This window comes from Sander lucioperca, chromosome 18 (genome assembly GCF_008315115.2).
Source record: "Sander lucioperca isolate FBNREF2018 chromosome 18, SLUC_FBN_1.2, whole genome shotgun sequence".
Taxonomy (NCBI): Eukaryota; Metazoa; Chordata; class Actinopteri; order Perciformes; family Percidae; genus Sander; species Sander lucioperca.
The window spans coordinates 3,655,768-3,681,720 of NC_050190.1; the positions used below are offsets into that span (position 1 = coordinate 3,655,768).

Below are 25,953 nucleotides of genomic sequence, written 5' to 3' on the forward strand. Positions count from 1 at the left end.
ACCCACAGTCCAAAATTGAAATACAGCAGTAATGATTTTCCGGTGCTTCTTGGTGCACCGGATCTCTTTGTGTCAGAGAGGGGGAATGGGAAAGCTCACTTTGGGACAGTGCAATCAGTCAGGGAAGGGAATAGTAGAAACTCCTCTGTGTTTAACTGCAGATATTTTCTCTGCCTTCTTTGGTGCTGAGCTGCACAGAAGGGAGACACTTTAAAGTGTTTCAATGTGTTGCAAAGACTATAAATTGTCACTGTAGTTGAATTGAAGAAGCTGGAAAATAGGACCCTTGGTTGATGTTTTTGCTTTTAACTTTTTTTTGGAAAATTCAAATACCTCTATGTGCATCTTGAATTAGACATGGCTATTTTTTTGTCTGTTTATTGTGCATTTATTGTGAAACAAAATAAACTTTGAATACAAGGAAAGAGAATGAAAAGGAGGCTCAGTTGACATTGAGATGAATCCTGACATGCAACCTCAGTAGATGTGATGATTTCATCCAAAACACTTTTAGGACTTCTCATTTGTGTTTGCTTAGAAAGCTTTCCAAAAAAAAGCCAGTAGGTGGACCTAGCTGGGATCGGATCTCGATGGTAAGTCGAAAGCTCCAGAAAAAAGCTTTTACAAGTCACATCAGCGAAGGAATTAAACGTTTGACTTTTCTGCTTGTGGTGCAACAGATTGGAGAAAAACAAGAATCTTTTCACACATTTATTGTACTTACTGAATACAAAAGTGCAAAATAAAAAAACTGAAAAAAAATATTTCTTCCCCCAACAAATGAAAGAATTGATTAAAAGTGATTTTTATAAAAAGGGGAGACAAAGTATAGTTCATTCTTCTCATATGAAATCACTGTTGACTTGATTTTCACTCTTGCTTGATGCAAGCAACAAACCAGTGCCAGGTGACAGAAGGCTAAAATGATGTAACACAAACTAAATCCTCTTGGTGCTGCAGTGCCAGCCGGGACCTGGAGGAGCCTGGTGCCCCTGCTGGATTATCAGTCTTATTAATGTACATGGAAAACACACTGGAGCGAGGCAAAGAGCACACATTATAACCACGTCCTACTTACTGGAGGGGAAAATAAAGAAAAATCCCTTTAGGTTCTGGGTTTGGTAGCGAAGGTGAGGTACCCTGTGTGACCTGGCATTTCTCTGGGCAGGATGGTGGTCTTCATGGCGACAGAGGCCTGGATTGGAGGCGTTTTCTCTGCAATGTCGGGCTGAGTCTGAGCTAAGGAGTCAGGGCCGAAGTCGGGCAGCGGCAGAGAGACGGTTCGCACGTCGTGGATTCTCAGCAGGATCTCCACGGTGCTGATCTCCTCGAAGCCCTGATCCACCAACGCCTCGCACGTCCTCTGAACCTGCTCGATACACGGAGAGAACGAACATACCCGACCTCCTAGGCAGAGAGAGAGACGACAGTTGTTGATGAACAGTTAATAGCTTGTTCACCAAAAATAATAAAGACCAGTTAGTAACAAATATGTCTTCACCTTCTTTTGAGCACCATCTGTTCTTTCTGGCTCATTTTAACCCACATTAGTGACTCTCGGGATGGCTCCACCACTTTGGTCCCGTCTGAAATATCTCAACAACTACTGGATGGATTGCCATGAAATTCTGTACAGCCATTCATGGTCCCTAGAGATTGGATCACAGGGACTTTAATGATCTTCTGACATTTCCTCTAGCGCCACCAACGGGTCAAAGTTTGATTTATCCAATGAAACAGCTTATGGATGGTTCCCAGAGGGTCCATCCCAATGACTATGTGTTATTCTGAGGGGCTTTGGTTATCCTCTGACTTTTTCTCTAGTGCCACTTGTAGTTTTGAGTAAACATCTCAGAATTATTGGATGGATTGTCCGAAAATTAGCACATGTACATGTCTGAACATCTTGTGCTTACTGGGAATCTTACTAGTTTTGCCAAAATAAGATGAGCCCATGACCCCCATGCATCGGCAAATAAAAGACTGAAACCCAATTGAGTAGCAACTTGAAATCCCTACAGTATTTCAGCTAATGCTAACATACTAGCTGACTGATTGTGGCAATAAACCTTTTTCTGATTCTGATGTTTGGCGAACATGCAGACCAAAGTTGGACTGTTATGTTGGTATATTCCCAGCTGCAGTATATAAACAAATTTGATTTAGCAATCCAACACTATAGTCAAAATATGAATGCGTCTAAACAGTAGTATTTTGATTTCTGTAACCAAGAGTAGCCAAGATTTGTAGAGCAAAAAAGTCCTTTAGACAATGGTACAGCCTATTTGGCACCCCCTAGCCTGAGAGGATGCCCCAAATCTTTATTTACTGCCCATGTTTCTGACCTCATTTGGGACACCCCCACTGTTATCAAACATGGTGGATATCTTTGCTAGGTATCTTCTAGTGTGAACTAGCTCAAACTAAATGATCTGATACTGGGTTATGTGAGAAGTCTGGGGAAATGCCAGAGACACCGCTATTTCCTGAAGAATGATAAAAAGAATTTCCAAAATATACAACAATCAGAAGCAATAACTTTTGTTCTTCTTCTCCTCTAACACTGGGATGGTACGAAGCAAGATTTGGCGTTAACGAGGTAACTTCAGGTTCAACCCAGGGTTTTCTGTATCACTTGTCACTTGTTACCGGGTTAAATCGCCGTGGTAACTTATGCTAACCTGGTCGGGAGCAGGTTATGTTGGAGATTAATCAACTGGTGTAAAAGCACCGCCTACTGACCAATCAATACTCGACTGATAACGGAGTCACCGTTCTTAGAAGATCCGGTAGAGCTTGGTGCGCGGAGAGAAAGAGGTACACTCAGAAAAGTTAAAACATTTAGAGACCGACAACCCCGTTAACATTCCCCGATGGGTATTTTTATAAAAGAAATAGATTTTCAACAGAGGGGAATTACATATAGGCTATTTGTCGGCTTCTTGAGCCGTGTGTTGCCAATGGGCACATCGGTTTGAATTATGTTTTTATATATTGTATTTGCTCTCACGATTGCTTACCACGCCAGGGTTGCAACTGAAATAATAGGCTAAAGCAATGACAGTTTATGGAAAGAACAAGTGTAATCATGGCCAGATCTTGTGCCTGACTGAGGGGTTGATAAGCGTTGTAATTTACGCATTTACAGCGTCGGCTATTTTTTTTGCCAGCTTTCGTTCCTGTTTTAGGAAGCAGCGACTGTATTGCATTTTGCTTGTAAAACGGTGTCTGTGTTCTTCATATTTATGTACAATTATAGTTTGCTCTTCTTATGTAAAATATGCGGCTGATGTTTGCGATTGGTCGTGCTGTGCAAACGCCGCCTCTTTTATGTGAACGCACGCGTCGCAGGATTGGGAAACCCTGGGTTGATTGAACTAGTTGTTAACCACCGTCGTGACACAGTTTATGCGGGACCGCGGTTGTTAGGTTAGGTGAAGCCGGGTAAAATCCAGGGCATGTTGATCTTGATTGGTAGTACAGGCCTCACGAGTCACTCACAGTTGTAATTAACTAAGTGATTGAACATCAAGACAAGACTGCTTCAGGTCCACTTATCCCGGGATCTGTGTTTACCACGTCCTCTAAGGGAACGTTTGTGAGATTATACACAAGGTTTATGAATGAGGATATTTGAAAAGATTATACAATTTACCATCCTTGCATGGTTATTCTTTGGACAAAATCAAAGCTTCCTCAAAACATCAAGGGTCTCAAAAAGGAGTGTAGAAGGTGTTTTCATAGTTATTATTATAGAATTATGCTTTAAAAAGCAGTCACACACAAATAAAAATAATCAAAACCAGATTTATGAACTTAATATGGACTCAGGAGACATTTATTCAACTCCAGGGAAACCCATGATACTCCTACTACTATTAATAATTTGTTTTTCTTACAACCAAAAGCACTTTTCATAGCATATGTTTTCCTTAACAAAGCAGGTCTGTGACCTGTTCGGCTCCAGGCTGTAGTGTGTGGATCATCATGGGATGAACCTGCGCTCTAATAAACACAGATCACCTCTCTGCTCTGGGTCTCTCAGCTCGACATAAAAACCCTGCGGTGATTCGTGACGGGAGGTTGGAGCAACGAGCCAAGAAAAATTTCACCGGCTGACCTGAAGAGCGAAGAATGTGAGACTGACCAGGACAGCTGGAGAAGGGTTAGGGTTAATGAAACAAATTGAGTTTCTATACGTTTTCTACTGTAAAGTGACTGAGAAATCATGTGGGTTTGTCTTGGATTTTGCAGTTAGAGATGAGATTTAAGTGTTGGGGGATGAAATTGGTGCAACTCTGATGTGATGAATGTGTAGCATTTGAATAATTTTACCTGGCTTAAGTAACAAAAATAGCTAAATGTTGTATGCCAAGGGTGATGGCATGGCCAGAAATACTGCCATATGAATCACAAATAGTTGCTGCAGGTTTGATATAACAATATCACTGTTTTTTTTAGGGGCAGGGGCAGCGGGAACAAGTTGTGATCACAACACTGACATCACTTTTTAAGTTGATATGGTGGACTTAAGGCTAGAGGTCGACCGATATGGTTTTTCTCTGGCCGATGCCGATCTTTAGAAATCAGAGTCAGCCCATGGCCGATTAATGCTGCCGCTTTATTTTGGCCGATATGTGCTTGTTTTTAAACCTCTATTTGAAAGATAAAATGTAACACTAATATACACAGAATTTCTCAACAAAAACATTTATTGAACACTTCACCAATCTACACGTGTAGCCTATACTTCAATTAAAAATGTATAATGTAAAAACATACTGTAGCCTATATTGTATAAATAATGTATGAAAAATATAGGCCTATTAAATAAACGAAACAGGTAAAAAGAAAATAAACTTTGTCAAATAAACCTTTCAATGAAAAAATAAAGTTTAGTGCACTTAGCAGCATTTATTAAACTTCTGAGAATACAAATCTGCAAGCTTCACAGAAAGTGACATTATTATTAATCTCAACACTATTTCCTCCTAACTCCTGTTGAATCACATCAGACTAGGGCTGTCTAAAGTCAGTTCTTGTTCACCTTGTTTGTTAGATCATTGTTCATTTGTAAGTGTTTTATCTGTGTTTTGGGGATCCTACTGTTACATGTCCTGTTGACCTCATTAGGATCTTATCTGAGCACATTTCTGTCATTCAAACAACTCTGAGTTGTAATTTAAAACTCGTCCAGCCAATTTAATAAAATTAAGGGTTTTATTCGTGCTCGAGTCCATAGATACAGTTAATGGATAGCCTACAGGCACGGAGAACTGAAGGCTCTGTTAGCAACGATTAGCTCCGTTAGCGGTTAGCTCCGTTAGCTCCGTTATAGGAGTGGATGAGACTGCCATGGACAGGGGTAACAACCAGACTCTGATAAATGCAAGAACACCAGCAACATGCTATTGCTAACGGTAGCGTCTGAACCTGAAGTGACTGTGCGAGACAGACACACTGCGCAAGAAAGAATTCACGAGGGGAGGGGCTGGAGGCAGCTGGTCTGGGTGCACTGTAAAAAAATGTTGCCTATTCATGTTTTTAACACTAGGCTGCCCGCAGATGCGCCTGCTTATTAATCGGCCTGATATACTGGGATATTGGCCGATGCCGATTATGTAAAAAAATGCCAAAAATCGGCCGATTAATCGGTCGAACTCTACTTAAGGCTCATTTAAGCTCAACGTTAGATATGTATTTGAATACAGACGGAGCCTTCTGATACTGAGGAAATGCAGCAGTTCCAGTGGAAATTACGGGGGCAGTGTAGCCAATAGTTCAAACGAGACAAGTCCATAGGACCCAACAATAACATTTAGAAAATGGCAGAGCTAGGGGAGTTAGAAATAAACTAGAACATCTAAATGATGTTACTGCGCCCGGGCACAGGGACAAACATCAGAGGAGATTGGACAGGGTTTACATGTAAGTCGGACGGTGGCAAAGGAAAATTGGAGGTCTTCACAAGACTGATTTGTTCAAGCACCCCCTAGATGCAAGGAAGTATGTGAGCATTATTTCCACATACAGCAGCAACATGATCATTAATTAGGATTATTTGTGTTTGTCCAATATTCTCTCTTTTAGCTCTGTTTTTGGTCTCCACCACCTCCTGAGGAAAATATCTGTCGCTTTAGCTGCTAAATGCTCCACGCTGTTCACCAGCTAGTCTCTAACTGTGTCTGGCTGCTGACAATCATTGTGAAGCAGAATTCACCAAGCGTTGGATTGTTCACCCACTAATAGGGAACGTGAGCTGGGTTTAGACCGTCGTGAGACAGGTTAGTTTTACCCTACTGATGATGTGTTGTTGCAATAGTAATCCTGCTCAGGCACTGGCTGTTCAGTGGGGTTTTACAGCTTTTCTCTGATAAAGACGCTATGAGAGCGCTGAAAGTGAACCAGAACAGTAAAGTTGTGTTAAAGACAGCTAAACAATGAGCTGAAACACATTATAAATACTATACTCACCCCAATGCCGAGGAGCTGCAGATTAAGCTGATAATTCTCTGTAGACTCATCACTACGAGCGACACCTTTCACATTGTCATTTGATAAATGTCTATAAAAATATTGATTATCTATTGCATGTCAGTTGGTTGTTGGCTGTTCAGATTACAAAGCCCTTTGAGGCACAATTGGTAATTATTTTATTGTCTAGAATAGAGCTGGGCAATATAACGATATTAGATTATATTATATATAGATATTAGATATCATCTTAGATTTTGGATATCGTAATATGGCATAAGTGTTGTCTTTTCCTGGTTTTAAAGGCTACATTACAGTAGAGTGATGTCATTTTCTGAACTTACCAGACTGAAATATTTTGTGAAAGCACCAATAATCAACACTACAATATCGTTGCGGTATCGATATCGAGGTATTTGGTCAAAAATATTGTGATATTTGATTTTCTCCATATCGCCCAGCCCTAGTCTAGAATTTACATTTTGTATTGCAGGCACCACATACAACAGTAAACTTGTTCAAGACATCCATTAGTGTTCAAATCCTCCTTTTCTATCTTCCACTAGCCACAACTTTGGGGTTTTTCGCCTATTGAGTATCAGAGGCTCACAGCTTTGCTGCAATCTGCTCATTTAATCTTACTTTATATTTCAGAGGGGAAAAATCTGCATTCTGAAGTGATAATATGAGACAAATGTATGCCTGATGGGAGACATGTGTCTGGGATTCAAACTTTATATTTTGAAGTCATCAACATGGAATAAAAACACACTGCCGAGTTACTGACTGAAATAAAGCACAAGTCTGCAGAGGGCAGCCTTGTTGAAGAGTCTGTTGTGTCTGATAAACATTCAACTTTGGGATGTTTCAGATAGCAGGCGTTCCTACAGCTAACAGGACCAGTGTTCTCCCTTCAAGATGGCCATAACAGAACTCAATGGTCTCCTAGAAACCAGGACTAACACAGGGAGGGGTCCGGTTGAAGATTGTACAAGGGCGTCTCAAGTGGTTAATATTAGCCTCAAATATCAACCCTATGTCCATGACTAGCGTCTACACATGCATGAAACTATGATTCCTTATCGGGTTGTTGAGTGTTTGAGTTCATGGGACATGTTTGCTTTACAGTTGAATAAAAAGAGTCTGAGAGCAGGGAGGGAGGGTTAATCAGGATCCAGGGTCCTTCTCAGAGTCCAGACTGGGCTGCAGGCCAAAACATTAGAAGAATTAGAACTTTTATATTCTGTCCACTGCAGCAAACTAACTCTCAGCAACTTTTTTCTTGAGCCTGAGAACAGATCTGGAATCAGTCTGTGCAGAAAAACAGGACAAGGACAAGGTGATGAATTTGGGCTGTGAGTGATAAGTCATGCCTCCTGTCGTTTCCACTCTACAAACAACTTGTCTGGCAAAACACTGGCTAGCTTCCTACCATGTGGTGCACAACACCTCAGAGCTTTCCCAGGTTACTTTTTTTGCGTTTAAGCATTTTTGGGGGACAATGGTGCTCAGCTTGCCCTTGACTCTCTAGAGAAAACATCCAGTCTGAGCAGTGGGAAGTAAATCAAAAAGCCTTTCCTTATGGAGCCACATTCACCAGCTCTCTCTCCCTGCAGCATAACCCTGTATGGTCATGGGACTGCTTCTACAATGGCTGCACTCTATTTATCTGTATCTCTGTGTGTGTGTGTGTGTGTGTGTGTGTAATATGTAGCAGTGGCACCATAAAAGGGATTCAGAGAGGAGGAGGGAGAGCAGCATTCCTCTTCATATTGGGGCTTACTTTTTAAAATCAGGCTGCATTTAAGTGGCCACATGAGCATGTACACATAAACCACTGATCCTGTGCATCTTAACATTTTACTTCTAAACACTGACCACCTCAGTGAACCGCCAACCTGCCCAGACATGCTGCTGCTCATGGCTGTCACAGAAACGCCAACATCATTCTGCCACCAGGTACAAACACACACAAGGACAAAGTTAATGAGAGATGTGTCGATCGATGGTCAATGTGCGAGTGCAGAGTGAGGCGACACAGCCGGAGGGGAATAAATTCCCTGGCTGGTATTTTAAAATGTGCTCAGTCACAGTCATGTTCCTGCAGTGTAAGACCGAGTCACAGAAAAGTCAACATCAGCTGATGGTGAATGTTTTTCTGCAGTAACAGGAGAAGGATATATATATGTGTGTGTGTGTGTGTGTGTGTGTGTGTGTGTGTGTGTGTGTGTGTGTGTGTGTGTGTGTGTGTGTGTGTGTGTGTGTGTGTGTGTGTGTGTGTGTGTGTGTGGCTGGGCGATATGGAGAAAATCAAATATCACGATATTTTTGACCAAATACCTTGATATCGATACCGCAACGATATTGTAGTGTTGACTATTGGTGCTTTCACAAAATATTTACACAATGAGATTTTTGATAAATAATCATCAGTAATGTGGATATAATGACTAAGTGGGTAAAGGCAAATAATAGAACAGTTACAACAGTCTGGTAAGTTCAGAAAATGAGATCACTTTACTCTAATGCAGCCTTTAAAACCAGGAAAAGACAACACTTATGCCATATTACGATATCCAAAATCTAAGACGATATCTAGTCTCATATCACGATATGGATATATTGCCCAGCTATATCTATCTATCTATCTATCTATCTATATATAAGTCAATCAGTGTGAGCTTAAAAGACTCCATTGGTCAAGTACTAATATAAAAGACACATGCAGGGTGTCTCACAAGTCTAACCTTGTTTCTTCATAGCAGCCTTGGCGTGTCTCACTGCCTCCCAGGGACTGGGGATGTCCAGGAAGACGGCGTCCGCCACCCCGGTTACTCCGAAGCCGTCCTTGCACACATCCTGGTTCCTGACGGTGACCAGGTGATCCACGCGGTGCTCCTTGAACTCCTCGGCCACCTTCTCCGCCCGCTGCTGGTGGAACTCCACCGTGTGCAGGTGACCTGTGGGGGCAATGGTGCGCAGGATGGCGTGGGAGAGAGAGCCGCTACCGGTCCCTAAAACACAGACACCAACAGGGAGGATGAGAAAATATATCTGCAACCGTTTTTAAAATTGCTATGAGACCTTTTTATTGGAGTAAAAATTTCCAAAATTCTCTGGTTCCAGCTTCTCAAATGTAAATATTTTCTGCTTTCCTTTGTCTTCTATGATAGTAAATTAAATATCTTCAGGTTTGGGGCTGTTGCTCAAAACAAGACAATTGAAGATGTCACAATGGGCTTTGGGAAGATTAGATGGGCATTTTTCGACATTTTAAAAAGGAACTTTATATGATGTTATTAATCAAGATAATAATCAACTCAGAATGAAGCATCGAGAGCACAGTTAGAAGTCAGCAGATCCTCCCCCTCCCCCTTCTTCTCCTGACATTACATCACGGCCGCCTTTGTTCGTGCAGCGACAAAGAGGGCAGTGTAAACCCCAGAGCAGCACTTTGACGTGCTAAAACCTCACACTGCTGAGCCGGATGGAAAACAGTAAATGTGGAAACTGTGAATGGGTGATGTAAACCTTAACAGTTAGGATACACAGATGTAAATATGCAGCTATAAACAACAAATGTCTCATAAAAAACACAGCAGAGAGAGACAGAGAGCTAAAACCTCTTAGATAAGCTTTCTGCTTTCAATCTCCACCACTAATGCCACAAATATGGGCACTTATTTTCATATTTTCTTAACTTTATTTTTTATTATTCAGTGAGTTTTACTTTTCATCTTATGTTATGCATTCTTATTTCTACTATTATGAAGTGTTTTATTTCCCATTAATTATCGTATTCTATCCCCTTACAGATTAATCAGTCGATTATAGATATATCAATCGTAGTCTATAAAATGTTGAGAAAAGCCTAGCAAAGTGTCTTAAAATGGCTTATTCTGTCTGATCAACACTAAAAAAAAGAAAAAAAAAAAAAAAGATATTCAATGTATATAAAAGAAAAGCAGGAAAGAGCAGTTGGTATTTGCTCATTAAAGGTCACATGTTATGCTTTTTCGTGTTTTCTGTCATATCTACAATGTTATGTTGGATTTTCATGTTAAATGGGCCAAAACTTCAAACAATGAGGTAAACGTATTTTAGACAAATCCCTGTGAGCTAAAACGTTCAGATTTCCAACTATTGGACACTCAGATTTCAACAGTTTTTTCTACTCTCAGCTAAGTGTTACACAACTCTAAGCCGGGCTTCTATGATTGGTCATCTGCTTTTTTTTGTGTTAACATTGTCCCATGTAACTACATGCTAACAGCAGTGAACTATGTCACCTTGGCTGCCAGTGTCATTAAATTCTCTCCAGTTTGGGGTTGCATTACTGCTGAAACAGTGTGTCAGATTGGGTAGTGTTTGGTTCAGAGGCCTTTATCTGCGATTTCTGAGGGTAGAAAGTGCTGCTTCGTTCCACTACCAATCTAACGTTGGCATACTGCTAACTATTAAGTAGCTACCTGCTAACGCGACATAGCTGTAATCTCGGCCAACGCTGGTCATTTCTCCCCAAATTCCGGTCACTTTACTGCTGGGACACGTCCGGTTGTGTAATATTTGGTTTAGAAGCCTTTATTGGTGATTTTTCACGGTACAAAGTCCTGCTATATACTCCGTTGCAGTAGCTCCAGCTTCAACTAGTGAAACACGAAGCGGAGGCTCCGGAGATTCCAGGAAGCGTGCTGGCCAATCAGAGCAGACTGGGCTTTTTCAGGAGGAGGGATTAAAGAGACAAGCGCTATATGCTATATAATAGTTGCCCTTTAAATGTTTTAAATGATTAACCGATTTCCGTTGACCAACTAACTGATTTATATGTTATTTGCTGCCATTTCATCAGCAGTGACATAATAAACTTAAATGGCCATATAGTCTGAAATAACTAAACCAAGACTTTGTTTATTATTACACTGTTATATTGGCTGAACGCATTGTTCCCCATCTGTAAAGCAGAATTTACTGTTGAGAGGAAATGGCTGTGCATCCAGCAGCGTTCTGTCTGAGTGATGGGGGAGCCTAAAGCTTGAACACTATCTGAACTCGATCCGCATTAAACAGACAATCAATCAGCACAGAATCAAAATCTGGACCTCAGGCTTCATGCCAGCGTGCTGACAGTTCAAGTCAATCGCCAAGTCCACCAGAAATACACTCAGTATCAGCTGTTTTGTGTAATATCATGTCAGGAAAGCAAGTCAGAAATGTGTAAATACAAAATGAAATGTGATTATAGAGCACAAATGTTTAACATTTGTTCTAAAATTGGAATTAGCATTTGAGTATACAAAGTGCATATTCTGGGAAAGGACAAATTTAATAAAAAAGGGATCTATTGTTGTAAGTGGTACTGTAACTGGAGGCACATTTTTACATTGAGAACATGAGACAGTCGGTCCTAAAGTCAGACTGTCCTCTAAACCAGGACTTGCTTATGATCTGTTTACACTCACAGGCTGAAAGACAGTTTAATTCAAGTTAGGGATGCCCCAACACATTACTCTGCATTGGTTATTTGTTCAATACGAGCCAAAGCCAGACAAAGGGGAAGGAACTTGAGAAAACAACATGTCAGCTGTGTGGAAATATTTTACACTAAAAAACGAAAAAAAAAAAAAAAGGAAACTGATGAGAGGAATCAGTGTTAAACCATCATGTATTTTTGTTATAAGTTTAATGAAAAGGACTCTGATGAAGTTGGCAAAAACACTGAAACAAGAAGACAAAAACGCAGAGTTTGGACGCAGAGTCTGAACAGTTCATCACATTTTAAAATACTGGAAGAATTTAAAATGGTTTGACCCGATGATGGCGCTAAAGAAAAAGTCAAAGGATCACCAAAGTTTCTACAATTCATCCCGAGGGGAACATGAATGTCTGAATCAAATTTCATCTAAATCCATCCAAAAAGGTATCAAGAAATTTCATGAATGTTTTTTTTTGTCCCAATCCATCCAGATGATTAAGATTTTATGAAATTCTGCTACTTCACACGGTCAAACTTTGACCTGATGGTGGCGCGAGAGGAAAGGTCAGAGGATCACCAAAGTTTTTAGGATTCATCATGTGGGGACCATGAATGTCTGTACACAATTTGATGGCAATCCCTTTAGCAGTTGTTGAGATATTTCAGTCCAGAATAAAGTGGTGGTCCGGCTGATTGACCTTGTTATCCCTAGAGGCATGTTGCTAGCAAACCTTTACAGGCCTGGAATTGGCATTTTTCAAATTCCATAAATTTTCCAGGTTTTTTCAAAACGTATGAACCCTGTAAAGAGGAAATGCAACTCTGTTTGACCCTTTAGACATGTCGGCTAAACTATGTGTACATAAAGAGGAAATGCTATTTTGTTTGACCCTTAAGACGTGTCAGCTAAAAGACCTGGTGGCCACATTAACCACCAGCTCTTTATTGAGGATATAAACATAATAAAAATCTCCTGTCACCGTCTATGTTATAAATACAGTTTGTTGTAGGTGTACTGAAGAACAAACTATTACATAATACTTAATGAGGGCTTTGATGCAAATGGTCAAGGCTACTCTTACTCATATCAGCGTTTCTAATCTGCTCATAGAATAAGACGTCAAGTCAGTGGGCAGCTACTGTACGAGAGTTAGAAGAGGATGATGATGGGGGAGGGGGCTGTTGACCTGCACTGTGGGTCATCTCTGCTTTCTGTTCTCCAGTACTATCATGTCGTTAACTAACATGGTCGTTTCCTGGGTGAGAAGCAAAAGCGGTGACTGAGGCCAAAGAACTTGAAATCCCTGCAGGCAGAAAAAAGTCCTCCAATCATTAACCCACTTCTATTTCTGTAGACATCAGTAAAGCACTCAATTCCTAAATGTTGTAGTACAGACCAACAGTAATTAGAACATCACGAGAAACTTAAAATCATGAAACCACTAATGAAATTACTTAAGGAAAAAATGTCATCCATTAAATTGTAAACTCTAAGCAAAAGGCCTGGAAGTAATTTAGTCAATTCTAGTTAGGATTACATTTATTTTCAGGAAAATTCTCTTTAAAAACACATTTTTAGGATTAGGTTAGCGACCAGCCAGTACAACCACAGCCTTATGCTTAGTAAAGTTATTCATTTGGAGTTTTAGATACACATTACTGCTAATGGTGTCACACTAATTCACTGATCTACAGGTGGTGGTGATACACCAAGATATGCTGCAATTAGGATTGTGGGCAGTGTCCGTGGTTTCTCAAAGTGCGCTAGTCTACTCTGCCTTTAGCTGCAGACTGTTGGACGTCCCACTGGAATCCTTTCCAGTGAAATACAGCCATGCAGTAGACCATTTAGCTGTCAGCATTTTAACTGTGTTTAAGCCAGCTACTAGCTAACGGTATGCTAACATTATTTACCGGCTGTGTATTAACTAGCTTCATGTGCAGTGATGCTTTTGTTGCCTCAAATGTCTGTTACTGAGCACCAGAGAGCAGCGCAGGCATTTTAGTGGCACTGAAAGGAGGCACCTAACCCGCATCGCTATTCGGTCCGGTGGATACCGGTCGTTTGGTTATGGTTAATTGATTGAATAATCGGTACAATACTCGACTACCAAAATAATCAATAGCTGCAGCCCTAGTTGTCAGTAATGTTTGTTAAAAGCTTCATATTGGTAAGTGTCTCCATGTCAAACAATGTTTGTCTAACCAAGCCTTTTCAGATTAATTTCATAATTAATTTGAAGACCTGTGTTTTGGTATCCTTTCCAGTGAAATACAGTCACACGCTTGACTGTTTCGCTTTTAGCATTTTAACCGTGTTTCGTAGCTAACGGTAGGCTAACGTTACCTGCTGCCAGGTGTAATGTTAACTAACGTCACGTGCAGTGATACATCTTTTGCCTCCAATGTCCGCAGTGGAAGCATTTAAGTGGCACCGGGTTTCGGTACCCAACCCTGTCTACGACACAACTGTTTACATTGGAAAGCAAAAACAAGCCAGAAGAACGGTACACACCTGGACTTAAACCCTGGGTCTGGGTCTTTGTAGGTGGGCAAATTGTGTCCCTGTACCATCTGTGCAGCCTAAATACAATGACGCAAAAAGCCCTTGAGTTACTGGGAGTATTTACCGAGTACACTGAAGCACTGATACAGGTGTAAAAAAATAAAACGTACAGTAAATAGTTAGCTTGGCCAAGGTGACTCCTCTACATGACCGAATGCTCCTTCAGTGGTTTCGGTTTGTAGGCCCAAGTGAGAACAGCCAACAAAACGATCACCTCTAATCGCTGCATGTTTATACAGCTCACTGACACCACAGGAAGGCACGTACTGGTTATAGACTATCAGGGTGGACATTATGAGTCACCACTGTGTCGTACAAAACACTGCAAAGTTATTTGCAGCTAATAAAATGCTGCATTCAGGAAGTAATTTAATAAAATGGTAATTTGATATTCATATTTCAAAACCAATATTCCTTGGAATTTAAACAAGATAGGATTCCAGAGTGATGGTTTAAATATAATGCATGTATGTGGATGCAGAGTGTTAAATATGCATTACAAAAAAGCCAGAGTTATGTGATGCCGATGCAGATAGTGCAGTCCTCTTGCTGACTAAACAACTTCCTTCTGAGCTCATTCATCACCCTGACCCAGGAGCCCCCTCCACCCACCCCCACACACACACACACGGTTGCCAGCAGTAAAACATGATGAAGCACTGCACCACCTTACACATATTAACATCCTCTCCCATCCCCCCCTCGCTGCCCTTGGAATGGAAGAAACTGCAGCTCCAGCTAACCCGGAAAACACACCAAACACTCTCTTTGTGATTGGAATTAAACAAATGGAAATGCAGGATGCAGCTGAAGACGAGAGACATAAAGTGACGATGTCAACAAATTGTATTACATAATTGTCTTTGGCACATCTGTGAGCTATGATGTTCAATATCAACAGCTGAGGCTTTGTGGGACAGAACATCTGACTCAAAAGGTGAACAGGACAATAAAATCAGGTGCTTTTTAAAGCTGCAGTGGTGAAGATTTGAGGCCTTAAAACATTATAAAAAATAGGCTGCAAATAACTAAAATATCCCATGACTCTTCTTGATACCAGTGAAGAAGTATTCAGATGCTAAACTTAAATAAAGTAATCAATACCACACTATGAGTACACTGTGGGGCGACCGTTGAGTGCAAGCAGCGTCCAGCTTTTCACATTCAACATTTTGACCGTGTTGAGTGCAGCATCCGGGTACTTACAGTGCACTACAGTTGGCCACACTTCGTCACTGTGAACGCACTATGTACTCAAAATAGCAAGTGCAGAACTGCGCGATATGAGATAGAGCACAAATGTTCCCTGTGCGTGTTTTCCTATCAATTATCAAACTATGTGACACTTTTTCTTGATTTAATCATTCTAAAAAGATTAACAAATACTATGTACAAACACATAAATATTTGTCTTGAATCTGAAAGAACCCTCACCTGACTCGCAGACGACTGAGCCCGGCTTCAGCTCCAGCATCATGGTGATGGTGGCGATGTCGGTGGTGTAGAGGATCTGTGTGCGGTGCGGCAGGGTGACCGTCCACAGCTCAGGTGTGGGGTGAAGCACGTAGACCCAGCCGCCTTTGCTGCAGGTGACCTTCGACCCGTACCGCTGACCTATCAGGTCCGTGGAGTGGCGAATAGCTCCGTAGCGCGTCTGCGTTTGGGCGCCCTGCTGCACCTTGACTGGCATCATGGATTCATGGCCCAGGTAGACGACAGCCACGTCCCCGTCCTGAATGAAGTCTGAGTACTCCACAAAACTCATGGTGAGCACCGTCACTCTGTAACAGGGAGGTAGGAGATTAACTCAAAATGATTTACATGTCTCCATGTGCATCAGCCTGTCAAACTAAATGCATTTAATGTTGCTTATATGAAATTGTTCATTGAAATTTGAGAGCACCTAACCCTTTGTAATCATGGTTGAGTTTTAAACTACATGTTTATCATATTTTTTGGATACCACAAAGGCATATTCTATATTAGACCTAAAATGGTTAAATTAAAATCAATTAATCAGCAACCATTTTCACAATTGATCAAAAACTCAACTGTTCGTCAAAACAATTTAAGACATCATCTTGGTAAAATAATTTCAAGCTGAACAGATGTAAAATCCGACTTTGCAACAAACCTGAGACATTATCACTAAATTCTAATGTAATATTAATCCTTTTAGTTAGTTGGTAAATTTCATAAGTCCTTCCCAAATATTAACATTTTACTGGTTGAATTCAATTTGTATATTGTCACACATCACATCAACCCTTATGACAAACAAATAAAGTAAACGCAACAGTTAGGGGTTAACAGTTATGCATTCCCCCCTCGAGCCTTTTTAAATTAACTACCTCGCACTAAACCAGTTATTTTTTTCAAACCAGCATCTTTCAAACTGAAGAATAACAGTAGCTTAATTCAACAGCTAGCTAAACTAACTGAACTCACACTTCAGAAAGAGCAGGACGAATTCACTTTGCTGATTCACGAACGAAAACATGTCGGACAACTTAGAGAATATGTGAGTTAGATGGATGAATGATTGATTGATTGAATATTGTTAAATGTCTGATGTTTCTTGTGGGGGCAAATCTGGGTTTGTTTTAATGTATATTTCTCCTTCAAAGTGTTTCCTGTAACGTGTATTGAGGAGGGTTGAGTTAACGTTAAGTTTGAAAGTTAATTTGAGATTAATTTAGCCTAAGAATTAAGTAGGTTTAGATATATCACAAGTCGATGGAGAAACAGACTTCGACACAATAACGTTAACTGAAGATTTGTTTTCCCTGAACCGTTTATTAGCTAACGTTAACTTTGCTAACTTTTCGATAATAACTAACGCTAAAGTTAGCGGTTATCGATGACTGTTCGGGTAGGTAGCAGCTAACTTTATAATGTATTGGGTCACATTTTAATAATTTAACGTTAGATTATATAGCTAGCTAGCTAGCTAGCTCACAGTGTTTCCCCTATAACTGTACAACGGGAACCTCCGCCAAAAGATGTCTAACTGCAGGACAGTCGAGTAGCTAGCTATCTAAACTGCTAAAATCAGTTGAAACGTTGTCGTTGACGGTTAACGTGCTAACGGATTCGGTGTTTTGTGTTTTAGCTGAGATGGGAATGAGATGAGAACATTTAGCTAGTTAACGTTTACGGATCGGTGATGCTGTTCTGCCTTCATTGTTCTGCGTGAAGTTTGCTGGAAGTGATGTAACGTTAATGTAGCTAGCGTTTTGGTAGTGGGCACTGCGCCAGACTCCTTTAAAAAAACAAGTTGCCTTTTAAAAATCGACATTGCTTGTATGGAAATAACGGGAGTAACAGGCGACCTACCGTTAATTGTAAAAGCAACGTTTTTTTTTTGTTTTTTTTTTAAAAACGCTGCGCAGTGGTTCCAATTCATACCGAGGTTAAGTGGTTCATGCTGATTTCGAAAAGTAACGTCAACTGATAACGTTAGCTAGCTAAATGTTTGAAGAAACGCTCTCAACCTAGGGGAAGGTTAACACTGTAAATATATTACTTCAATGTATATTAAAACACTGTCTAACATCAAACACACAGAAAGGTCACGGTGCAAAACGTCTGTACGCTCAGTTTGTTTGAATTTGAACGTTAACTGGTTGCACTTGCTAACTAGCTAATATGCTAACGTTAGCTGTTGTAACCGTCAACTACGCTCAGCAGAACCGTTGGCGGACTCTCCACTTACCTTCTCCAGAAGTGGCGTTCTTTTGAGTTTAAACGAACGCAAACGTTGGTCAGTAAACGGCAAGTCGTGCTCTTAATGCAGTTGAATGTGTATGTGTGGACAGCGCTGACAGCTACCCATTCATTTCCCTCACACGTGGTGTTGTTTTCAGAGGAAGTTGAGGAGACGTGACCGGATGCTGAGCCGCCACACTGATAGGTAAACTCCCTTCGCCGAGACAGTGGATTCAAAGAAGCTGTCCAGATGATTTGTAAATCTGCTTTTCACCCGCAGACGCCGCATATTTTTTATCAGGCTCCAGAATGTAGACCATAGATGTAGACGCACGGATCTCCTGAAGTATGATGAAGCTGTTTTTGAATTAAAATTACACCATGTTCAAGTAGTAAAAGGGACATACTGAAACAATAAGCCAGATACTTTTTTTTATTTTTATTTTTTTAGCAATTACCTTTCTGTCAAAATACTAAATTAACGTTAAAAGTAAAACTCTTGTAACATTATTTAGAGGAACCCAAGTAGCTGTAATTGTATAGTTTTTTAAATGAAAATGTACATGGCTACTTTGTTACTTGCCACCACCGGCAGTGAATTAACATCACAAGAGCAATTGCATCTGATCAAATTTTATTCGATTAGTTTAATCATTATAAATTTACATGGAGGCACTTGACGCAACTTCAGTTCCACTCAACGTTATTGGACGTATGTTGGAAAAACAGGTACTTCATCTTGTTGATTCGTTTCATTTTATATTATCTGCAAATTATGATTTACTGCACAAAAAGATGAATAAACTAGTGTAATTTGTGTATGTAGAAGGAGTCCCCACTTTAAGCGGAGCGCGTGTCCAATTAAATGAATGGACTACAAATACAGACCAATGGGAGGAGAGATGGTCTAGTATAAATAACGATCTCCTGGCATCATCGGCAAGTCTGACCGGAGAGCTGCTTGCTGTTAGGCCACTGCTGGTGAATAGTAAGCTCCTCGGCTGGAACAATAGGGATCTTCGTATCAACCACTAGTAGTAGTAGTCCTCAAATCCGACAACAGGTAGGAATATTATTTAATTAAGATCGAAATTCCGTCACACGTGCAGATTATCTTTGATTTTTAACGATTAAATGATATCTGGGCGGTAGGCTAGAGACAGATTTTCTCGGCTCTTCAATACAATGATTTATGGTATCACTTTGAGTCGCTTTAATAAAAATAATCTAGAATTATACGATGCATAAAATGTATCTCAAAATGTCTGCTACACATTTCTGCACCTGTTTAATTCGCATTCAGGACACTCTGTTCACTGCAGGATATTTCATTGTCGTTTGAGCTAAAAATGTAACCTCCATCATAATCTTGACACGAGCTGTAGAATCGCTGCTGACTGTCCGCACTGTGCATTCATTCGGTTTATTTCGCTGCTTTTCACCGTGTCTTCCCTCCCATCCTCCGCCCAGGGATCAGCCATGCCTTTCGGTAACACGCACAACCAGATGAAGATGAAGTACGCCTCGGAGCAGGAGTACCCGGACCTCAGCAAACACAACAATCATATGGCCAAGATCCTGACTCCTGCTATGTACGAGCGGCTGAGGAGCAAACAGACACCCAGTGGATTTACTCTGGATGATGTCATTCAGACTGGGGTTGATAACCCAGGTAAAAAAAAAAAAAAAAAAAAAAAAGAGGCTCTTCGGCAAATCAGCCATCTGTTCTTCCCCACCGAGCGCGTTTAATAGCCGCAGCGGCGCTCTGCTTCATGCTCCTGAGAGGGAGCTAACAGCTTTCTGCACTGTGACCTTGCCAAGGGGATAATACACCATGGGCAGCATTTAGAGACAAATGGATTGCCGAATCAGTTAGAAAACATTCAATTTTCCTCTAAATGGGCCCTGATTATCAGAGCATATTGCACATCTTTATAGCAAATGTTAAAGATTAGCAGTGTTGCATAATGTATGCAGGGCGGCAGCTGATAATCCACTGCAGCTTTCCCTGTTTCATTATGTCACTTACAGTCTGTAGTGTAGATGAATTGTATCAGCTGGACAGTGTTTACACCATTCAGAGCAGGTTTCAAAATAGAGCCTGACCGATAAAGGATTTTTAAGGCCGATATCTCCAGAAATGCACAACAAAACAGATTTCCCTAACATTAGTTATTTATGAGTCCTCACTAAATAATATGATAATGCAGTTTAAAAATAAACTTTGTTTTATTGTCAGAACAGAGGAACATCAAAAATATATTCAAAGTTCTGATAAATAAAATGTATAAAAATACAAACTTAAGATATGAAACTTAAAGGGTTAAACACGAGTGATGCTCCCTCTGGTGGACAAACTATGCAACACCAACACTCAGAACATGGTTGAAGGGTGTTTTGTCTGTTTTTATTTTTTTAAATATTTCATTTATCGGCCATTATAAATGCCGATACCGATAGTTTGAAAAATGCCTAATATCGGCCCACCGATATATCGGTCGGGCTCTAGTTCAAAATGAACGTTTTTGTCGACCAGCCATACGGCTAGTGAATGTTCAGCTTTTACCAGCCACTCAATAGATTACCATTGGGTTTTTCTGGGGGGGGGTTGGTGAGTGAAGCAAATCTACCAGCCACTTGCATATTTTACCAGCATTTGGCTGGTGGATGGCGCTAATGTTGAACCCTGATTCCGGAGTATTCGGGTGAACTCGGTCACTGCAGTGTAGCAGGTTGACACTCCTTCACCCTGTAGACTGTGTTTCTGTTTAGCTCTGAGAATATGGCCAAGCTGACGCTGAAGAGGCTGTCGGCCGAGGAAGAGTTCCCAGATCTCAGTCAGCACAACAACCACATGGCCAAGTTCTTAACCCTGGACATTTACAAGAAGCTGAGAGAGCGGGCTACACCCAACGGCTTCACCATAGATGGTGTCATTCAGACAGGGGTTGATAATCCTGGTACAGTAACACAGTCCCACCCTGAGCCCCGATGACACGCAAGCAAATTGAGTTAGTGAGGATGTTGGTCAGTCTGTCCCTCTGTGTCCACCGTCTCCTTGGTGACCCGGTTGTCTTTGTGTGCAGGCCACCCCTTCATCATGACCGTGGGCTGCGTCGCCGGAGATGAGGAGACCTACGAGGTGTTCAAAGAGCTGCTGGACCCCGTGATCGAGGACCGACATGGAGGCTACAAACCCTCAGACAAGCACAAGACCGACCTGAACCCAAGCAACCTGAAGGTACCGCAGCCGTCTGTCCAGCTAACCAGGCTGACCGGAACACCCAACAGAGAAACTAACATGCAGGGCTTTAAAGTTCTCAGGAACCATGCTGTAATTTAGGCATGAAGCCGTTTAACATTTTATATAATACTTGATTCAATACATTGTACACTTTTCCTCCAGGACAGCATTTCAGGCTTACACGTTTTTTTTTTGCTTTAACCTCTGAACATGTGTTTTTCTCCAAAGGGTGGTGATGACCTCGACTCCAACTACGTCCTGAGCTCCCGAGTGCGAACCGGCCGCAGCGTCCGCGGCTTCTGCCTGCCGCCTCACTGCAGCCGAGGAGAGAGGCGCGCTGTGGAGAAGCTCTCCATCGAAGGTAACTGGAACACTTGAACCTATTAATCATTATTACTGAATCAGAATCAGCTTTATTGGCCACGTTTGCGTAAGCAAAGAAGGAATTTGACTCCGGTTAATCTTTGCTCTCAAAGTACAACACTCACTTAACGGATAGAATAAAAACAGGACAGTAAGACATATAAAAAATACTATTAAGTATACAGTATAACAATACAATAGAATTTACAAAAAATATACAATAACAATTGAAGAAGAGAGGGAAGGAATAGTGCAATATTGGTATAGTCTTGAGATTTAAATATAAATAGTGCAAGGCTGTTCAGTGCAATGGTATATATTAGTAACAATATTGTAATTGTAAGATTGAAATGTATGAGGTAGATGAGCAGAACAGTGTTGATTGACTGTGTTCAGTGTAAGGGTGGGGGCTATTTCTGAGCGTTCAACAGAGTGACTGCTTGGGGAAAGAAGCTGGTTTTGGCAAACAGTGCCCTGTATCGCCTACCAGAGGGAAGGAGGTTGAACAGTTTGACCAGGATGGTGGGGGGGGGGTCTGCAGAGAGTTTTGCTGCCCTGACACTGCAGGTGCTTCTGTCCATGCTGAGGCCCTGACCCAGAGACTGCCGTCTGTACTCACTGCTCTGCATACAGGGAGAGACGTGATGACTCTTGTGTAAAGTGCATGAGAGTAGAAGGCTGTGGCCTGAACCAGTGATGCTCAGTGTAGTCAGCATGATGTTGGTCGGTCTCTTTTTTTTGTGTAGCGGTGGGTTCCCTCTAGTGGTAGCACGATGAATGACATTATAGTACAGAACTCCTTTAAAGGCAAACCTGTGTAGTGACGATATTGTCCACAAACAAACTTGGAGCCATTAAGCCGTTCATAGATAGATAGATAGATAGATAGATAGATAGATAGATAGATAGATAGCTACTTCACCTGGGTGGCTGAGGCCGCATGGTACTTTCAAAACAAAAGCACCAACAGATACTGAAGTAACCAAATATAATTAATAAATATGTAACTATTAAATGAAACAAAAACAATGAACAGCTCCAACTTGAATTTCTGCGTTTTGGTTTTTGACATTTTGAGATGTGTGGTCTTCAAACTTGCAGCTCTGGCCTCCCTGAGTGGAGACCTGAAGGGGAAATATTACGCCCTGAAGAACATGACGGAAGCAGAGCAGCAGCAGCTCATCGACGACCACTTCCTGTTTGACAAGCCAGTGTCTCCTCTGCTGCTGGCCTCAGGGATGGGCCGCGACTGGCCTGACGCCAGGGGCATCTGGTGAGACTTTATCGTCACCGGCACACAACCTCGTGTGCGTGTATTTATTTATTTTTTCTCTTTTGGGAGATTTAATTTAGACAGAAGCTGAACGTAATTCCATTTGTTTGAAGGCACAACGATAACAAGACATTCCTGGTGTGGGTGAACGAGGAGGACCACCTGCGTGTGATCTCCATGCAGAAAGGCGGGAACATGAAGGAAGTGTTCGATCGCTTCTGCACCGGACTCACCAAGGTTAGCAGGAAATCTGGAGTTTATCTGTAGTGGGTGACTGTTTACATGAGCCAGAGTAAATGATTGTGCTTTATATTGACTTCTATGATCTGTACAAGGAGCTTTTTTTTATCACCCTGGTTCTCTTGTGTTCAGATTGAGACCCTGTTCAAGGAAAGAAACCATGCCTTCATGTGGAATGAGCACCTGGGCTACGTCCTCACCTGCCCTTCTAACCTGGGCACCGGCCTGCGTGCGGGTGTGCACGTCAAGCTGCCAAACATGAGCAAACATGCCAAGTTCGAGGAGGTTCTCAAGAAGCTGAGGCTCCAGAAACGTGGAACTGGTTTGTACAACCATCATTATTACGTTTTGTAGGGCTGTGCAATTAATCGCGGCTGAACTTTTAGTCTTTGAATCAGTTGATGGAAGTTTTTTCAATGTGTCTTGTCGCCATCTAGGTGGAGTGGACACGGCCGCTGTGGGCGGAGTCTTTGACATTTCCAACGCCGACAGACTGGGCTTCTCCGAGGTGGAGCTGGTGCAGATGGTGGTTGACGGAGTCAAGCTGCTGGTGGAGATGGAGAAGAAGCTGGAGAAGGGCCAGTCCATCGACGACATCATGCCCGCCCAGAAGTAAAACCATCCCGACGCCCAACCCCCGCCCCCCCCCCCCCGTCCCCTCTGTCTGAATGAATGTTTGACTCTGTCCTGAAACGCACTCAGTTTGGACTTGTTAGTGTATTTAAAATGAAACGGTTCCTGTGAGAATGGAAATGCAATAAATAAAAAAAAAAGTTCTGGTTCAACTTCTTTTATGATTTCATGCACTGAGATTTCTAATGTGTTAACATCAAGGTATCCTAATTCTCACCACCGTCCATAGCGTTACAACGTTGAGTCTAATGTGACCTGCAGGTAGGGCTGGACTTTGATAAATGAGATATCATCTTAAATTTTTTATATTGTAATATGACACAAGTGTTGTCTTTTCCTGGTTTTAAAGGCTGCATTACAGTGAAGTGTTTTCTGAACTTACCAGGCTGTTCTCAGTTCTTTTCGCCTTTTTAACCACTTAGTCATTATATCCATGGTACTGATTATTTATATAAATTCTCATTGTTTAATGTTTTCTGAAAGCACCAATAGTCAACCCTACAACATCGACATTGATTTCTTTGGTCAAAACTATTTGATCTTCTCCATTCTTGCCCAGCTCTACCTGCAGCTACTTGTTTCTGTTCCACCTTTACAAGGTTTCAGACTAATGTAGACATACAACTTTTCACTGGTCCTATAAACCATTTCAGTTGGAAACGCAAACCTTCTAAATGGCCCCAAGTTGATTTCCTGTTTCAGTGTATGTGAATGACATATGACAGGAAGTTAACAAGGGGCCAGGCCGTCCTAGCAATGGAATTCCATTAAAAAGGTACTGTATATTCACATGTATGGACAGCTAGACCTACACGATTACATGCTCTAGTAAAGCAGATTAAATCATTGGGACACATTTAGGTTTCCGAGATAAGTGTGTTGAGGATGCTACTGTGTTGCACTATGGGAAATGTAGGGTCTTGCTATTGCAGCTTGACTCATGCTAGAGACTATGATCTCTCCATCTGCTGCTTTGATATTTTTTGATCAGTCTCTTGTTTTCCAAGTTTATGGAGGTGCAGTGATAAATATTTGGAGTACTACTTTATTACATTTTGTATTTATTCTGCAGTCATACCAAAAGCATCTTGGCGTAGTTTCTTAGTATCTTAGTAGTTTATGTAGTTAAGGGGAGACACTGCAGGTGAATAAGGAAAAAAAAAAGATGACAGCCATGAAACTTCCCCAGTTGATTACTTACATTAAGACAAATATCTTTTGTATTACAAGTTTTCAGGAATTTTATGTTTAAATATGGAAATTAAGCATTATCTTGTTAAATGTGCTTATTTGCATACATTTCCAGAGAAGAAATCTGAACATTGGAAAAAGCCAGGTTCAAAATTCTTTTTATTTTGTTGACATATTAGAGTCATAAGGGTTTTACAGAGGGGATTTTGGATATCTCCTTTTATCACTGCAAAAATCAGAATATGGTGTCAACAGCCACGAAAAATCCATTTTCGCCACGTTTTCAGGTATATAATGTTGCATAAATCAGGCTATGAATGTTATCGGAACAACCCCCTCTGTAAAAAGCTTCAGAATATAGATAGGAATGTATCTGCAAAGTTTGGTGTATGTAAGTTCTACTGAAGTGGAGATTTCTGGCTCAGAGTGTAAGAAAAACCCATTTTGAGAAAATGACCTTATGGATTATAAAATATCAGACATTTTGTGAATAGGTGAATAGGGTAAAAACATGAAACTAACAGATAAACATGAACCTTTCCCAGTTAATGACTTACATTAAGACATATTTTTGTATTAAGTTTTCTGAAATGTTTTGTTAAAATATGCAAATGAGGCATATCTAATGCTAACTTTTGCTGAATTTAGGAGAAATTCACAGGTGCAAATACACAAAGGGTAGTAAAATAAACACATAAATGTGTATTTTGGATGTTTTTCCCCAACAGTCTGAAAGAAGTAAAACAACCCAAAAACTCAAAAATGAAAAATGATGGTTTTGCCTGGGG

General features: G+C 41.0%; 2 protein-coding genes across 6 annotated transcripts; one reads left to right on the forward strand and one right to left on the reverse strand.

Annotated features, from left to right (window-relative positions):
* Positions 1-697: 697 nt before the first annotated feature.
* trmt61a (tRNA methyltransferase 61A) lies at positions 698-18,455 on the reverse strand. Of its 2 annotated transcripts, none has more exons than XM_031280409.1 (4): positions 18,229-18,455; positions 15,948-16,294; positions 9,222-9,488; positions 698-1,407 (listed from the first exon to the last, which is right to left on the reverse strand). In XM_031280409.1, exons 2-4 carry the CDS (start codon positions 16,276-16,278, stop codon positions 1,106-1,108), a joined length of 900 nt encoding a protein of 299 aa, XP_031136269.1. In that variant the 5' UTR covers positions 16,279-16,294; positions 18,229-18,455; the 3' UTR covers positions 698-1,105. The 2 variants fall into 2 exon arrangements, with proteins under 2 accessions (XP_031136269.1, XP_031136268.1); XM_031280408.2 differs by having other exon boundaries at positions 18,345-18,428.
* ckba (creatine kinase, brain a) lies at positions 16,809-24,113 on the forward strand. Of its 4 annotated transcripts, none has more exons than XM_031280404.2 (8): positions 16,809-17,034; positions 20,994-21,181; positions 21,308-21,462; positions 21,694-21,826; positions 22,930-23,101; positions 23,215-23,338; positions 23,474-23,663; positions 23,779-24,113. In XM_031280404.2, exons 1-8 carry the CDS (start codon positions 17,012-17,014, stop codon positions 23,955-23,957), a joined length of 1,164 nt encoding a protein of 387 aa, XP_031136264.1. In that variant the 5' UTR covers positions 16,809-17,011; the 3' UTR covers positions 23,958-24,113. The 4 variants fall into 4 exon arrangements, with proteins under 4 accessions (XP_031136264.1, XP_031136267.1, XP_031136265.1 ...); XM_031280407.2 differs by lacking the exon at positions 20,994-21,181 and adding an exon at positions 19,692-19,893 and having other exon boundaries at positions 16,876-17,034; XM_031280405.2 differs by lacking the exon at positions 16,809-17,034 and adding an exon at positions 18,389-18,426.
* Positions 24,114-25,953: the final 1,840 nt, after the last annotated feature.